The sequence below is a fragment of the Antedon mediterranea genome, chromosome 7 (assembly GCF_964355755.1).
Source record: "Antedon mediterranea chromosome 7, ecAntMedi1.1, whole genome shotgun sequence".
Taxonomy (NCBI): Eukaryota; Metazoa; Echinodermata; class Crinoidea; order Comatulida; family Antedonidae; genus Antedon; species Antedon mediterranea.
In genome coordinates, this window is record NC_092676.1 from 20,479,201 (window position 1) to 20,496,512 (window position 17,312).

Genomic DNA, 17,312 nt, shown 5'->3' on the forward strand with positions numbered 1-17,312 from the left:
TTATTTAGGCCCTAATATAGGCCTACATCATGTCTAAAAGATGGGCCTACTGTGGGAAAGATTGTCTAAAAGGCCCACTGAAAGAAATGTTGTCAGCATCAGCAGTAACAGTTTTTTTATATATTTATTTCAAGATAAATTCGGAAACAACGATTTGGTGGAATTGTTTGGAAGTGATAAACATCAAAGAGATGGACAGTCAGAACAAGAACATTTTGTAAAAACATTGATCGTTACAGACGATGAAATGACCAGTTTCCATGGTGATGGTTTGGAAACGTATCTGTCAACACTTATTAGTATGGTAAATTACGTCACGTCTTAAGTTTTATTAATAATTAGTTGTATTGTCGCGAGAAAACAATTTCAAGATATTTTATAGGCACCGTAACATTTAGAAGATTCATCTATACTTCTAGTGGCAGTGCTTCTACTTTTCTGATATTAAGTCTGTAGATTAAAACTAGCATTGCCTATTTCATGTTAGGTTTCGACTTTGTACAAATCACCGATATTGGAAAACAGCGCCACAATACGGTTTGTAAAATGGATTCAACTAGAACATATGCAGGTAAGGACCTATTTCTTATAAAGAGCTAAAACATTTTCGATTGCTCATTCAAGAAATTAGAGTAAGATTACTTTATAATAATATGATGGTGACACGGTCTTGCAGAATACAACTATATGTCAGTGATTCCTGTTGGTAACATCTCCGGTAGAGTGCACTGCAGATCATGTAGCTGACACTAGACTCTATGTGACAGACTATGCCAGTCATCTAGAAAATAGTCTACCTGTATTAAGTACTTTTAATACACGATATCTGTCACTAGGTAGACACACATCGTCATACTGTACATAATAATAGTATATTACAATTATTAATAACCTGACAACATTATTTTTGTTTAGGATGGTTTTGTTGTAGGCTATGAAGCATCTGATACACTTAGACAATTTTGTGATTGGCAGTTCAACGTATTGCATATAGACCTAAATGAAACAACACCCGACATTGATGTTGCTGTTCTTCTAACTAGGTAGGCAGATGACAAATGCGATTAACTGAGTTGAAGACCATTTAGCTTCGTACCAAGACACCAGACGCTACGCATTCTGTTTAAACGTATCATTAATTTAGTGTTTCCAGGCATTCTGTGTGTTTCTCTTTTATTTTATACTTTGTCCACTACAGGTTTGTGGTTTCAAGCGTTTTGTAACGTTATTTACACATTAATTTAAGGTTTTATTCTATTGTATCCTTCACTTCTATTTTCATATAATTAACCTTACGTAAAAGTATACTAAATTGAATTTACGCTTCTTCACGTTTCTTCAGACACGACATAGGAAAATCAGAAACACATAACGGAAGCGTTAGACGTATCAACATGTTGGGATTGTCCGATAGAGGAGGGGCGTGTAGTACACGTCACAGGTGTATATTGGTGCAAGACAACGGACTTTCTGCTGCATTTACAATTGCTCATGAAATTGGTCATAGGTAGGTTTCACCATGGGTTTTTTTTATACCTCCATGGTTTCACGAAATCTATAAGAATGATTACCTAGGCCTATTTATACAGTATGAAATACGGTGTCGGCGGTTTGTTGGAAAAGGGAATGTATAGGCCTAGGCCTACACAGGCCGTCGTTGTATAAGTAGGCCTACGAATGAGTTGATGTCATTTTGGTACTTTTCGTATACGATACGGTATAATAATAACTACATATTATTACTTTTCTCCATAATTGATTTGTGAATATACAATGGTTCTGGATCTAAGTGTTGCTTTAACTTTCAACCAATCAAATTAAGCCGGTCAGATCCTGTAACTCACATAGTGTGTGTATATACCGTGACCCGCTTGGTAGGCTCTTTTACCTTGTTTGGGGTTCGTCGACATTGGCACTTGATGATTCGACCTGTTTTACATGCGGTGATTAATATTTAAAATGGAGAGAAATTTGGGAAGAATGAAAACCAGAATAGATATATTTTGCATTATATTCAGTCTTGGGATGAAGCATGATGGTAATGATAAACTCTGTCCAGACGATGGTCATATCATGTCACCGGATCCACCGACAGGTCAACGAGCGTTCACATGGTCAGCGTGTAGTGCACAGTACCTTCGAAAGTTTCTAAGGTTAGTCCAGAAAATGAATATTAAAAAAAAAATCATATATAATGTTCATAAAGAATGATGATGGATCTAAGGCTACTCCAAATAACGAATAAATAAAGTTATTATACTTCTGCAGTGTTTACTAATATTTAGTATAATTAACCATTATTTAGTTCAGAAAAATCGTCATGTTTACGCAGTGATGTTAAAGGAAATGTGGAAGTCGAACATGTCAGTATAAAACCAGGCCAGGTATATGACGCCAAGAAACAATGTGAACTAGCGTACAGTGACTCTCTCGAAGAGTGCCCTGGTAAAATGGTAAACAATTTGTTGTATAGGCCTACACATTGTGAGTGATGATAAAGTATTTATGAGTTGTTTGAAATCATATAAAATAAATGCTTTGATCGAATCTTGTTGTCAAAATGCGTAAGCGTAAAAAGTGACTGATAATTTAAAGATTATTTTCTCAGATGAAGCCCGTAGCCAAGAGTTCGTTGTCCACAAAAAGAGGAAAAATCGTCACAAGCTAGACTAGAATTAGGCCTTTTACCATTGCCACTGGTCTCGCTTAAAAGGGCACTTCAGGTAAAAGGGGGTTCGTTCGTAATTTAAATTTTTAAAACTTATATTTAGTATGATTTACTGTTATTTTTAGGTCGAATGCACCATGCTGTGGTGTCTACGACCGTTGAACGGCAGTAGTACTGGACAGAGATGTACCTCGAACCTCACACCAAAAATGGATGGTACTAAATGTGGTGAAGGAAAGGTAGAGACACATTTATTCAGCTATTTCATAAGTATTTAAATAAATATAAATGTTTGTTAATGATTTGTTTCATTGTAGTGGTGCGAAAGTGGAAAATGTGCTGATAGAATTAGTACAAACACGAAAGTTGAAACACACGCTTCTGTCACCACTGCGAATCGAACCCATGATACTGTGACATGTTATGGGAACGGTTGTCACAGAAATACGGAAGAAGTCAATGATTTTAATGGTTAGATTAAAATTTCAGTTTATAGGCCTGTCATAGGCTATAGCAATCTCGAATAACTAGATTGTTGCACTATAATAATAATGATTGGGTAATAATTTTTGAACATACGCTTTTATATCAGCGGCACATTTCGACATGACGGTGCGTTATAGAATACTGACAGCGGAATCGAAACTTTCATTTTTCTTTTCAGTTCATAATTACACCTATTTTGAAAATCCCAAGCAAGTTACGTCTCGTGATTATCCAAACAATTATCCCCAAAACACTGACCAGACTTACGTCATCAACGCGCCAAATGGTTACGTGATATACTTAGAATTTTCTTCATTTCATCTTGAAAATCATAGCTTATGTCTTTATGATTATGTTCAGGTAGGTCAAAATGAATTATAATGGTTATATTATTTAATGACAATTTATAAAGGGCGGAAACCTATAACATTACGTTAATCGTGAAACCTACATGTGAGAAGACCACTAAGTTTCATACCTATATTTTCTTTTTTCTTCAGTTCTCTGGATGGGACGTTAAGTTGTGGGTCCCGTTTAGAAAATTCTAACCCTATCAGGAAAGAGTTCACGCTTCCCTGAATCAAAGATTTTTGGGAATTTAGCATTTATGAACATTCCCTGCTATGTTCCAGAAATAAATGCCGATGGCTATATAATCACATATTGATAATTTCGACTCCAGAGATATTTGTTAGAAGCGTGTCGCCCACATTTATAATAATAGAAAGATAATATAGGCCTAGATTATACACAAAAGGGGCAAAATCGTCACAAGTTAGACTAGAATTTGGCCGGTTTATAATTACTTACACTAGTCTTTGAAAAGTAAAAAAGGGGTCGTTCGTAAATTTAAATTTTAGATTTAATTCCAGATAGATTTCGTAATGTTCATTTTTTTTTTTTTCCTAGATTTTTGATGTTGGTTTAAATGAATATGCAATATACTGCGGACAACTGTCAACACCGTTTCACATTACGTCACAATCGCGAATTCTTAACCTGAAATTCTACAGTGATAGTAGCATTCAGAAGTCCGGCTTTTCCTTCCATTTTATGTTTCTTCCTGACTTAGGCTTCAAGAGGAAATTCAGGGATTAAGCAGGGATTATTTGGGGGTAAACTCCATGGATAATTACCCAATACCCTGAAGTGAATTGATTATCAGAATTATTTTTCCTAGTTCATAGGCCTAATCATGGTTGGACACGGTAGCTTGAGTAGGCCTAACATTTCTTTTTAGAATTTTAAAACAAATGAAATGAAAAAGACATGCCTGAAACATAACTGAACTGAATCAGTTCATTTATTTCGTATGATTTTATTATTATGTTTAGGCCTGAACGAAATAAATATGAAATAATAATACGATGTTTTGAATGAGCTCTTTGTTTATTATGTTAACCTTTAATCTGTATATCTATTATCCATCATCCCATATATTTGCATTTTTAAAGTATTTAATTAAATTCATATTTTCTGTAAAAAAAATGTTCTATTTTTATTTTCTTTTGTTTTACTGTTTATTGCTATAAATATACGTGTGACAATTAGCATATTTGGCACTTTTATTCATTCACCACACGAAACATTATTTCTTAAGTTACATATCTTATGAGTTTAATATAAAATTTAAATTAGTTAATCCATGGAGAAATAATATTTCTCCATGGTTAATCAATGGACGATGGGCCGATGTTGTAGGCTATTCGGCTTCTGTTTGTGTAATATTGAATAAATGGACTCTCATTTCTTAATCGTTAATTCCGGTCACGTCCCTGGATGGATCCTGCAAATCATGCGTGTGGTCAGGCCACCTGTGTCAGGCAAAGATCGTATAGCGCCACGTAGTGGCGCAAGATATGGAACTGACGCTCGAAAAATGATAATTCCATGGGCAGCCATTCCGGCAAGCGGATTACCCAGTAGGCAATGCGGCACGCCACCAAATCAATGAAAACAAATAGGATTTACATCTACGCGATAAACAGTACGACTTTATTTTATCTTTCGCGTCAAAATGAAAGAACATCTATATAAAATTCGATTATATAAATTTACTCCATTTGATATTACACTTACATATGCGTATATCACTGTCCAACCTCAAACGGCTACAGAATAAACACTGACTGTATGGAGGACGAATTTTGTAGGCAGTCGGTTGAGGCATAGTTATAAATAGTGTCGCGGGGCGCAGCGCGATGCTACGCACTTCACGCCCAAGGTCGGCCGCGTTTGGCCTAGGCTGGGATGATGGCTTAGTTTATGTGCGAGAGAAGCATTTTTTTGGAGATGAATTGTAATAATTGCCAAATATATTGTCCAAAACTGTCTTTTTAATTTAAAAATAAAGATGAAGAACAAAATAAATATGAGGATCAAATTTATAATTTAAATTTATTAAATAAAAAAAACAAACAATTCATTCATTCATAATAACATTTATTTCTTATCATTTCAAAGTAAACAAAATAACAATTTAAATATAAATAATTAAGAGGGAACACCCAGAAAGTAATAACATTTGGAGGTTTCCCTCCAAAAAAACTTGTGACGGGTAGCCAGTTAAGAAATTGTAATCATATTGGAGTTTAAACAAACAGAAACAAAACAAGACAAACAAACATGTAAAGCAAGACAACGACAAATTAACAACAATAACAACATCCTCACGATTTTTGATTTCATTACATTTAATTATTTCTGTTAATGTTATTATTAATAAAACGCTATATTGTCTTGTACATTTTTATTAAAAATTCCTAATTCCCGAACAGCTTCAGTTTTTTTCTTAATCTTCCATCCATCCAAGCCTTGTTTGATCCATCTATCATCAAGACGCCAATCAATATCATTCATCCTCCCAGACTTTTTTTTATTAATCATACTAACTAAACTAGGCCTAGTATTCGGCATTAAATATGCCAAGCCTACTACTACTAGTACTAGGCCCTAGATCGGATTGCGCAGAAACGCCTGCCTGAACTAAATTTAAACAACAATTTAATAATTTTGTTAATGTTTACTAACAAAAAAATATATAGGCCTATTCTAAAAACTTACCACTACAATTTACCCAATACAACACGAGAAAACTTCCCGAACAAACAATAACACGTCACACGTGGATGTGGTTCAATGGTTTATTATACACTTCCGGGGTATGTGATCGCGTAACTTGCTTGCCGGAATGGCTGCCCATGGAATTTCACTCATGCGCAGTGTATAAGAGATAGGAGTTCCCTATCTTGCGCCACTTCGTGGCGCTATAGTATCTTTGGTGTCAGGTGACAATCCGAATCGGCAGCAGCAGTAATATAATAAGGTAGGTAGGTAGGTGGGACGGGAGTTCTAGCTATATAGCAATCATTTTAAACCCATAATAGATTGTTTCTAGGTTTCTGTGAAACTACTTCCACAATATAACCATCTTATAAGCCTTTAATTTTAGATGAATGAAGACCTTTAGCTAGCTAGAATCTAGGCTAGCCTAGGCCTCCTATATCTAATCTAGCCTAGCAGTAGGCTCTCCTCTATAGGAGGCCATGACCTGTGTGTGTTCAAGTGCAGCGAGGGTAAAAATATAATATAGCCTATCTAGGCTAGAGCCTATTAAATATTAGGCCATTATGAGCTGATATAAAAATGCTATCAAATACATTCTAGCATCTTGTTTAATATCATATTATTAAATATTTTTTGGTATAATGTCATGCAATATATATTTTAATTTTTTGTATTTAAAAAAAACAACTGTGTGATGTCAGTCAACTGTGACAATAAAACATGGTCAACTATGCATATGATGTTATTGTTTACTGTATATTATTATATGGGCTGATTTAGGAAACAATGAATCTATAATCATATGCACTGTGATAGCCTCGCATGTCAGGAGCACTGAAAATAATAAATTGCATACGTCATTTGTTTTTAAGTATATCTTTCTTGGAAGACTACAACATATAAAACACAAACTAACCATGGTTAAGCAAAGAAGGTTTACACTAGCAAAGCATTTCGATGGGATGCCAAAGGAAAGTGACGTTAAAATTGTAGAAAAGGAGTTGCCAGCCTTAAAAGATGGAGGTAGTATACAATAATTAATTCATGGGTTTAGTTTTCTAATGTGGACCTGAGTGTAATTAACAATAATTTGCAGGCCAGATAGAGACTACCTTATATAGAGGTGATGATGAGGGCGTTAGACCGAGGTTCGAATCCACTTCTCGCCGCATTGCTTGTATCCTTAGGCAAGATACTTTACTTACGTTTGCCTCTCTCCACCCAGGTGTATAAATGGGTACCCGGTTAGATCAAGACACAACTTTGCGCTGATTACTAGCTGAATTATGGGAGTATGTTTCCATAGGTGTTTGATCCAAAAAATGACTGGGGTAATAATGTTTAGCGCTTAGAGGTTTCACAACATAAGGCGCTATATAAATCCAGGATATTATTATTATTATGATGATGAAAATTTTTATCTGCTTTTAGTAAACAAACTTATTTTACTTTCAGAGGTACTTCTTGAAACTATGTACTTGACGGTGGACCCATACATGAGGTATTAAAATTAAAATTGTACTAATATTTTGTAGATTTGTTAAATTTCCATTTTTTTAAAATTATTCTAAATTCTATTCTAAATGTATAAATTAACCACCTCATACATTTTGAGAATTTAGCATTTTTTAAAAGTTACCTGCTGTACTCCCGAAATATAAATGGCAATAGGTAGCAATCTATTTAACAAAAAAATACAAATGTATAAATTAACCACCCTATACTTTTTGTGTACTTTTTAAACGTTTTTTTTTAAATCTTTGTATGAATTTCTCAGAGTTCGGGATAATAAAATTGTTTTTGAATTTAATTGATTTTTACCTTTACACGAAACTGCACAAATCAATTTTTGTCAACAAACAATTTTAACTTTCCTAATTCTTCCTAACACTCATTATTAATCATAGCTAATATATTTTGACTTTTATTTATAATAGTGTACTATTTGTTTCTGTTTTTTTACAGGCCATATAGTGCAAGTTGGAAGATAGGTGACACAATGGTCGGTGAAAATGCTGCAAGGTAGCACAATTCCAATATTCATTTTTCTATAAATTTTGGTTTACCTAAAAGCACCCATATATAGAGATTTAAAAAAAATGAGTAGTACAGTAACTACCTAAGTAAATGTCCTAATCCTAAATCTGAAAGTTTATTGGTGCTCAGTTTATTACTTATATTTAATTTTTTACGGTACTGTAATAATAAAAACTACAATTTGATTTTTTGTTTTTGTAGAGTGATAGAAAGCAAGAATTCTGAATATCCAGTAGGAACCAATGTTGTTGCATTTAACGGCTGGGTTAGTCATTCCATATCCAATGGAAAAGATATCAGGAAAATACCAGCCTATCCTGATGCCTTTCCATTGTCATTGTCACTTGGAGTACTTGGTATGCCAGGGTGAGTTGTCAGAATATTATGAGCTTAAACTAATCTAAGCAAATAGAGCAATATTACAATATCTAACAATATAACTACCTTGATTTTGTACCTACAAACCTATAATAACCTTAAACTAATCTAAGCAAATAGAGCAATATTACAATATCTAACTATATAACTACCTTGATTTTGTACCTACAAACCTATAATAACCTTAAACTAATCTAAGCAAATAGAGCAATATTACAATATCTAACTATATAACTACCTTGATTTTGTACCTACAAACCTATAATAACCTTAAACTAATCTAAGCAAATAGAGCAATATTACAATATCTAACTATATAACTACCTTGATTTTGTACCTACAAACCTATAATAACCTTAAACTAATCTGAGCAACAAATAAGGCGATAGTACTATATACCTAACAATATAACTACCTTGATTTTGTACCTACAAACCTATAATAACCTTAAACTAATCTGAGCAACAAATAAGGCGATAGTACTATACCTAACAACTACCTTGATTTTGTACCTACAAACCTATGATGACCTTAAACTAATCTAAGCAACAAATAGAGCAATAGTACAATATCTAACTATATAACTACCTTGATTTTGTACCTAGAAACTTAGTGTTCGGTAAAGTTTAATCTGTCGGAGGATTATTTACCTAATTCCAATGTTTCCTTCATGGTTGCAAAATTAAAAGCTTCATATTGTTAAGTACTTATTCTGTGTAGCATTTTTCCATTAAATATGATTCAGTGCGGTGTATCTCATCCAGAACTAAGCCCAACTTTAATTAATAGCAATAGCAACTAGCAACAACACTTCCTACATTTCAAATGTAGTTTAAAATATTACTTTTGTTACAATTCTAAATAATCTATGCAGTTTTTCTTTCAAAAATTTCACATTTGTTTAAGACAGGATGACTGCTTACTTTGGGGTAACTGAGATTCTACATCCAAAGGCTGGTGAAACCATATTTGTGAGTGGTGCAGCGGGTGCTGTGGGTGCAGTCGTCGGCCAGCTTGGAAAAATATTTGTAAGAAGATCTTATTAGCCGAATTTGTTCAACAATTTAAGATACGGTAGAACCCCTCCAAGGGGGCGGATCCAAGGGGGTTAGGGGTCGAGGTTCCCCCTACATTTTGCAAATTGTAGTGCAAAACATAGGACATCAAATTAAGCTCAGCCTTTCATTTCACCATTTTTAGTTCAGGTTCACCCCTATCCAGGGACATGCGTATTAAGGAAACCTTCCCAGAAAACTGATAAGTGCAATATATGTTTTAACACTTTGGCCTACTCCTATTCGGAGAACACCCATGTTTCATAAGATTCTTTTTTTGGTCCTGAAGGTAGATTCCTAATGTATAAAGAGCAATTTTGAAATGAAATTACAGTATATAATGAGAAAAACAACATTAAAAATTTTTTTTTTAATTTATTAATTTTCTTTGATATGATTATTATAATTTTTAAAGGGTTGCCGAGTTGTTGGATCAGCAGGTTCAGATGAAAAGGTTAAGTACCTGAAAGAGCTTGGTTATGACGGCGCCTTCAATTACAAGACTACCACTAACCTTGAAAAGTCGATCAGCGACCTGTGTCCTGATGGTATTCACATGTACTTTGATAATGTAAATAATTTCTTATATATAACACACTGACCCTATTTAAGGAACACTGTTAAGCGAATGAGGCCAATGTATGTTTAACACTACAGCCAACCCCTACTAAACGCTTCCTGAATTCTTTTATTCCGTACTCAATTAGACATTTTAATAACCGTAGTTAAGTCGTTGAATTTTGTTGCTATGTAATTTTATTGTATTAACCTTTTAACTTTGACCAATTGTATGTCACATGAATTTCCGTATAGACAAATAAAATTAAGTGGACACGTTTATCAATAATTTTCATCAAAAGTTAATCCTTTTCTGTAATTTATGTCTCACAGAGATTGGCAGGTTTTTTTTTAGCGCCAACCGTAACAGTGTGACATTACAAAAGTGACATTTTCAATGGTCGATGTAATTTTTTTTAGGTTGGAGGTGATTTCTCAAGTACAGTGATAAACCTCATGAACGATTTTGGCAGGCTTGCAATGTGTGGTGCCATCTCGGGGTATAATTCAGCTGATCCACCAAAAAGTATGTACAGTAATTAACATAATAGTGATGAATTCAAATCTTGCGCGGATCCAGGAGTAGCGCTTGCATTGCACGCTCTCACCCGTGACAGCTAAAATGGCTAACATTTTTGACAAGGCTATTATTTAAATTATGATGTTACTGTTGCCCTTGCCCCCCCCCCCACTCCCCTCGTTTAAATCATTCTGGACCCGCCGCCTCTTCAACTTTAACACCACGGAGGCCGAGGTCATGGTCGTTCCCAATGGCTGATCTTTATATATATGCAGTAAACTCAATTCTGAAATGACAATGCTGTGGGTATCAATGGCTGGATCTTGATGGAAATACAAAATAAAATAAAAAGTACAAAGATATTTCAAAATGATAAAGTAAACAGTCAGAAAAATGGACACAGTATACTAAATGTCAACAACAAGTGCACCTTGATCATGTTTTAATATACCAGTTCTCAGATTGTATTTACAATATATCATTCTCTAACAAAGCAGATAGAACTCAAAATTAGTCTTCTACTTAATTTAGATATAAGCTAGCATTTACTTCGATTCTATTCACATAATTTAGCATTTATTCGGATTGATTGTTTGTGCTCAAATTGGTTATAATGGTTTTTTTTTTCAGTTATTAATTTTCCAATAGTTGGTAAACAGCTGAAAATTGAAGGATTCATTGTGAGAAGATGGTTTAATAAGTGGCCAGAAGCCATTGAAAAGTATATTCAATATATCAAAGAGGTAGGTTTATATGTCTATCTTGTCAATCCTGAGGAGTCCCCTTAAGATGTAAATAACCTTTTGGGCATTTAAATTCAAGTGTCTGTGACAAGCAGTTTCCCAGATATAGAGTATGTTATTAAAAATGGCCGCCATTTAAATTGTGCAAATTAAGCTACTTTTCAATATCCAAAAACAAACAACAAACGTTGATAGTTGTGTTCTGTATCGTCCAAAGAACCAATTTCATATATAAAACTTTTCCTAATTAGGTTTAAAAAAAGGTAATTTTTTGCGTTTTTTGTTGTTCTTATCTCTGTTTGGTTTTTTTTATTTATGGTATAAAAATAATTCAAATCATATCCGATTTGATTGCAAACTCTGTACTGAATACTAATTTTGTTCATGTTGATGTTCACAAATGAGACTCTAGATCACCTAACTTGTGATCTGAAGATCACAAAAGCCTGTGATCTGGAAATCACAATAGTAATTGAATCAGTACAGTTCAAGACATCAGTGGTATGCCCTGGAAGTAGAACAGTCTTCTCGGATAAGACTTAAAACTGCAGTTCCAGTGTACACATCATTTTTCAGAGTAGAGTTCCATCTCCACCAAGTTGCGTACAGACGAATGATGGCCATAATTTAATTTTTTTTTTTGTAGGGAAAGCTACAATACAAGGAACATGTGACAGAAGGATTTGACAACATGTTCAAAGCTTTCTGTGAGCTGTTCACTGGAGCGAACTTTGGAAAAGCTATTGTCAAAGTTTAACGATTATACAGCATTGAAAAAACTTGAAAGTGTTTAACTTGTTTAAAAGAAAGAAGAATAAGTCTCCTCTCTAATTTTTCTTTCCTATTCTAAACTAAATATAAAAATGTTAATATTAGGTTGGTGATTCATATAATATAAATTTGATATGTGGTGGAAGGGAAACATTTAGAATACTGATTGCAAGTTCTTCTTGAATGCAGTAACAATCAGATTAAAATTATGTTTGAAAGTACTATTGAAGTTACTAGTAATTTAAACCATGCAAGTAATATTTTAAAAGCAACCAAAAATTACTATATTTGGAATAATAATAAAATAATCAGTATTATAGAATACTGTGTGTAATTAAGAAATCGATACTTTACTAATAAAACAAATCACTAAATGTCGTCTTTGTAAGAGTCTTCATTTATTGCCAACATCATTGTTGAATTTCATTGGCAACCATTCAGGGTAGAAAATGCTATTTTATATCAACGGATGTTTGAACATATCCAAGGTGGTTTAGCGTCTTTACTCAGAAGGTGATTGGAAAGCTGTCAAACTGCTGGTAGAAAAGTGTTGACATAACGATTTTGAAGCATAGGCTATATATTATCACATATGGGATGAAGTTTACAGTCAGAAGACCTCATGCGGCTTGCTGTTTATTGTCGCTAGACACGATACAGCTAATAGAATCGGCTTTGACCTTCATTTTCTTTCAGAGTTCTCTGCAAGTTTTTGTGAACTTTACTGTGTCTTACAGTCACGAATATTGTTTTTCTGCGTTGTATATTAATGAAATACGTTTGAAATAGGGCTAATCATCATAATAGTTTACTGTCGGAAGACATAATACTGCATGCTGTTTAATGTCGCTAGACACGATACACCTCGTCGGTTCGGCTGTGATCTTCATTTTCTTTTAGAGTTCTCTGCAACTTGACTATGCCTATACAGTCAGGAATATTGTTTTTATGCATTTTATATTAATGAAATACGTTTGAAATAGGTCTAATCATCATAATAGTTTACTGTCAGAAGACATAATACTGACATCATTCGGCTGTGACCTTCATTTAGAGTTCTCTGCAAGTTTTTGTGAACTTTACTGTGTTTTACAGACACGAATATTTTCTGCATTGTATATTAATGAAATACGTTTGAAATAGGGCTAGCTTAATGTATATAAAGTTGACCACGTTGACACGTGTCACGTACACAAAACCTGTTTATGTTCAACCTATTGATGGTAAGCGTAGGCAATGTTCCTTGCTGTATAATTATGAGCTCTTTCCCCCATATATACTGTTTTATTCTTTTTTTAACTCCATCGTATATTTATTATGAGGTATGCTTGGAATAAAAATTGAATCACTTCCAAAAAACGGTTTTAGCATAATTCTATCTACTTCAATAAAACCGCACTTTCTATAAAACCTCGTCGCCTTTGTTGACCATGTGGTGGCAGTCAAAATAGTCAATTCTGCATAGCCACACTGCGTACAGAACTCTTTGGCAGCTTCCACCAGAAGACGTCCGACACCACAACGTTGATATCCGTCACAGACGTACATCCTGCTAAGCTCTGCAATTCTATCACCGACTTTATGTATTGCAACTGTACCAATGATGGTGCCATCCAGAACGGCAACTTTATAACAGCAATTGCCATGAGCACACTGCTGACAAGCGTTTTGTCCTTCTATTTCTGCTTTTGTACATAATCTGTACCAAAGTTGTACTTGATAAAATCGGAAACAAAAACACGTCAGGAAAACAGCTATGGAACAGATTAACGAAGCAGTGAAGTACAACGTCAAACAGCAAACTATGAACAATATTGTTGTTGCAAAAGAAAAGAATGTGAATGAGTAGATCGCGTTTTGAAAATATTTGTTGAAATCTACGATTCCTTTGGCGAATATCTTGATTGCTATATCAACCTCGTTCGGTTGAATATCACGAATAATGACGTCTTTCTGATACCGACGTGACATCGTTATAAATCGAAATTCTGCTTCCGTCTGAATTAAGCTGGACGTTAAGAATTGGGAATTGCCGGTTAGTTATTATATAAAAGGCGCACTAATATACTCTCTCTCTCTCTCCGCCGAGTGTAGATTTGTCCCGGTAATTTTAATTAATAACTAGTGTAGGCCTATAAGCTAAATGTCATGGCACCAGCTTCTGCGAATAACAACCCTTGGCCCTACCAATTAATACAACCCATATGGTATGAAAACACTATGCATATTATTATTTAATTAATAAATAAATAATGTACCAGTTTATTTCTCCAATTTCAAAGAAATAGGCCTATATATAGGCCTAGTCATAATCCTACCATGTGCTACACTTCTAATAGCGCACGTGTGTACGTAATACTAATATACTCTATGGTATAATGATGACAAAATGTCTAGCAGGTCCTTTATCATTTTGTATTCTGAAAATAGTTATTATCATAAAATAGCCTAAAAAGGAAAAACTCTCCTAAAACTTAAAAAGTGATTCACCAGAAGAACTACCAACTCAGAGCCATATATATAAAGAGTTCGGAAATTAAATGGATTAAAGCTATTTTTGTTGTTTAAAATCATGTTTGCAGTAACTTTATAACTTCGTTATTATTCTAACAAAAACCTTTAAACAAATTGATTGTTTGATATTAAATTTGATAGTTAAAGTCTTTTGAACGTTATACATTTTTAAAACAAAGGACTCAACTCGATACTCTACATAGGAATAGTTGGACATAAACACAAACACGGCTTCTAATCCATTAAAAGTCTTTATGGCTCTGTGTACCAGAGAGATGTAATAAGAACACTCTCACCAACTACAAGTCGCACGCCCTCTATAGTGTACACCTGTGTCCTTTAGGCTGTTACAGTATTTGGTATTTAAAACAGATATTAAAATGCTGTTTATTATTACATTATTAATTACAATTAGAAATAATATTATAGAATTGCGAATATCTATAAATTATGTGTCTTTAAAAACAGTCAAGAGTATAAGCAATATCTGATATAAATATAGGCCTAGGCCTAATATTAAGTAATATAAAAACAATAAAACAGAGGGAGTATGCGTAATTCATTGATTTTTACAAACAAAACACAAAAATTGAGAATAATGGCGGAGCGGTTACGACGCGATCCGCTACCGCCTCCATGGAATTACGCTGTTACAGCCGATGGGAGGATTTTTTTTATAAAGTAAATATACTACATGTTATTTAAAAGATACATTGTGATAAAGATTAACCCCATTCGACGAATAATATTTAATTTTGTTTATAATTACAGTGATAAAACTCAGCGTACCACCTGGTTACATCCGGTGACGGACGAGCCGGTGGAGACCGGGATGCTGTCAAGGGAAGGTCAGTCGCTCTTCCTGTAATTAGGACCCTGGGCCTAGCTACAGTTAAGGGGCCGGCTAGGAATAAATTAATAAATGTGCTAACCTTATTTAACAGGAAGATTATGTTAAATATGATGTTTACCTTAAGAAATGAGTTATAACTCCTAGCTAGAAAGAAGATGCTTTTTTATAATTTGTTAAATATTATAATGTAAATAAATGTGTTGTGTGTAGGCCTATGTAGGCCTAGGCTATGTATGCTTTATCAAAATATGTACTGTACTGTATGGACTGTAGGCTAGTCCTAGGCCTAGCCTCTCTACTATCTATAGTAGGGAGGTGCGCCTACTACTAGCTAGGCTAAGGGCTTCTCTAGTAGTTGTGGGGCCAGGATCACCTACTCCTATGGCTCAAAATTATGTTTAAAATGTAAAGAAAAGTTTGCACAACATACATCAACCCAATAAAATCACTGGCATAATACAATTGATGATTATTTATTAAATATTTCTGTTTTTGCTACTAAATATTTCTGCATAAATGCTGGATTTAACCAAGCGAATTAATCAAACAAGCTGTTGCACATTTAAACACAAAATTTTCCATTATCCGATAAAAATTCATCTCATAAACTAATACTAGTATTTTATCGTTTAATTCAATTAATTTGAATTCAATTGAATTTATTTACTAATTTGTTCACAGATTTACCAAAGGGATGGCAGCAAGCAAAATCGATTGAGGGAGCTATATACTTTGTTGAGTAAGTATATTGCATTTCTATTTAATTGGAATATTATTAATCTTTTTCTAACTGAATGATGTTTTCTTATTAATACAGTACATGAGTTATACTGTGTGAGTGTAAAGCAATAAATGTACTGTACATGACTATACGTATATTACAGACATCTCTGGGGTTCAGCAGATATACTGTAGCTGTCAAAACAGTGAAAATATTGATGATGAATGAATGTTTTTTAGTTGAATTAGGATATTTTTATGATAGGTGAAAGATTACATTTACCAATGCGGATCGAGTCATTACATAAAGTAATAACAACAATAATATTTTATAACTTTAAAAAAAAGATCAATAGCCCTACAATTGAATAAAGTATTTGGTAAAGCTCTCTAACACTATCGATCTTTATGTGACACAAAATGTGATGTGCCCATATATGGAAATGATGATGTCATATCACTACCATATTTAAGCAATCACACTTTTTTTTGTCATTGAACTAGTTTTCCAGTGTAGACAGAGCTTAAAGTATCAAATTACTGTACCTACTGTAGTAGTAGTAAATTGCTTAAAAAGTAAACAATTCAAGAGAAGATTATTCCATAATTGCAACTAATTACTTTCCACAATAGAAGTGTGTGCAATGCAAACAATCACAGCTGTTATTAACATATCACACAGCACTGGTGGTAATAAATAAATGTGAAAATGCCTTCAAATGGAATGTATCATTGAAAATAATTGATTTTCCATAAATGTAGTAAGAATACATAATGTACAGTAATAGTTGTTTTAATTCAATTTCAAGGCATGATGTACAAAAATTATGTGTATTTTTGCCCAGATTGACATTCCTGCACTCATCACCTACTGTAGTACTGTACATTCCTCTTTGTAAAATGATGGTACAGACTATAGTACTATAGACTACATATAATGAAG

At 33.7% G+C, this 17,312-nt stretch overlaps 3 protein-coding genes and 1 long non-coding RNA gene across 6 annotated transcripts in view; all 4 read left to right on the forward strand.

Annotated features, from left to right (window-relative positions):
• The first annotated feature begins 40 nt into the window (after positions 1-40).
• Positions 41-2,946, forward strand: LOC140055480 (A disintegrin and metalloproteinase with thrombospondin motifs 1-like). Its single transcript, XM_072100820.1, has 7 exons — positions 41-304; positions 488-571; positions 916-1,043; positions 1,343-1,507; positions 2,019-2,153; positions 2,306-2,453; positions 2,794-2,946. The coding sequence occupies exons 1-7, from the start codon at positions 41-43 to the stop codon at positions 2,944-2,946; spliced, it is 1,077 nt and encodes a 358-aa protein (XP_071956921.1).
• Positions 2,947-3,048: 102 nt separating this feature from the next.
• On the forward strand, positions 3,049-4,490 carry LOC140055081 (uncharacterized). The gene is made up of 3 exons (XR_011846618.1): positions 3,049-3,139; positions 3,333-3,514; positions 4,064-4,490. It is a non-coding gene; the product is annotated as an uncharacterized lncRNA (long non-coding RNA).
• A 455-nt stretch (positions 4,491-4,945) lies between these two features.
• LOC140053861 (prostaglandin reductase 1-like) lies at positions 4,946-12,656 on the forward strand. 3 transcript variants are annotated; one of them, XM_072098586.1, is made up of 11 exons: positions 4,946-4,977; positions 6,442-6,465; positions 7,091-7,243; positions 7,676-7,721; positions 8,186-8,242; positions 8,459-8,623; positions 9,546-9,663; positions 10,106-10,261; positions 10,669-10,774; positions 11,399-11,511; positions 12,158-12,656. In XM_072098586.1, exons 1-11 carry the CDS (start codon positions 4,950-4,952, stop codon positions 12,266-12,268), a joined length of 1,077 nt encoding a protein of 358 aa, XP_071954687.1. In that variant the 5' UTR covers positions 4,946-4,949; the 3' UTR covers positions 12,269-12,656. The 3 variants fall into 3 exon arrangements, with proteins under 3 accessions (XP_071954687.1, XP_071954689.1, XP_071954690.1); XM_072098588.1 differs by lacking the exon at positions 4,946-4,977 and having other exon boundaries at positions 6,442-6,479; positions 7,093-7,243; XM_072098589.1 differs by lacking the exons at positions 4,946-4,977; positions 6,442-6,465 and adding an exon at positions 6,482-6,493.
• Positions 12,657-15,394: 2,738 nt separating this feature from the next.
• Positions 15,395-17,312, forward strand: part of LOC140055481 (uncharacterized) — a 35,145-nt gene continuing 33,227 nt past the window's right edge. Inside the window, exons 1-3 of the mRNA XM_072100821.1 lie at positions 15,395-15,477; positions 15,568-15,644; positions 16,331-16,388. Of these exons, the coding sequence (XP_071956922.1) occupies positions 15,395-15,477; positions 15,568-15,644; positions 16,331-16,388 (218 nt within the window). The remainder of the gene's footprint in view (positions 15,478-15,567; positions 15,645-16,330; positions 16,389-17,312) is intronic.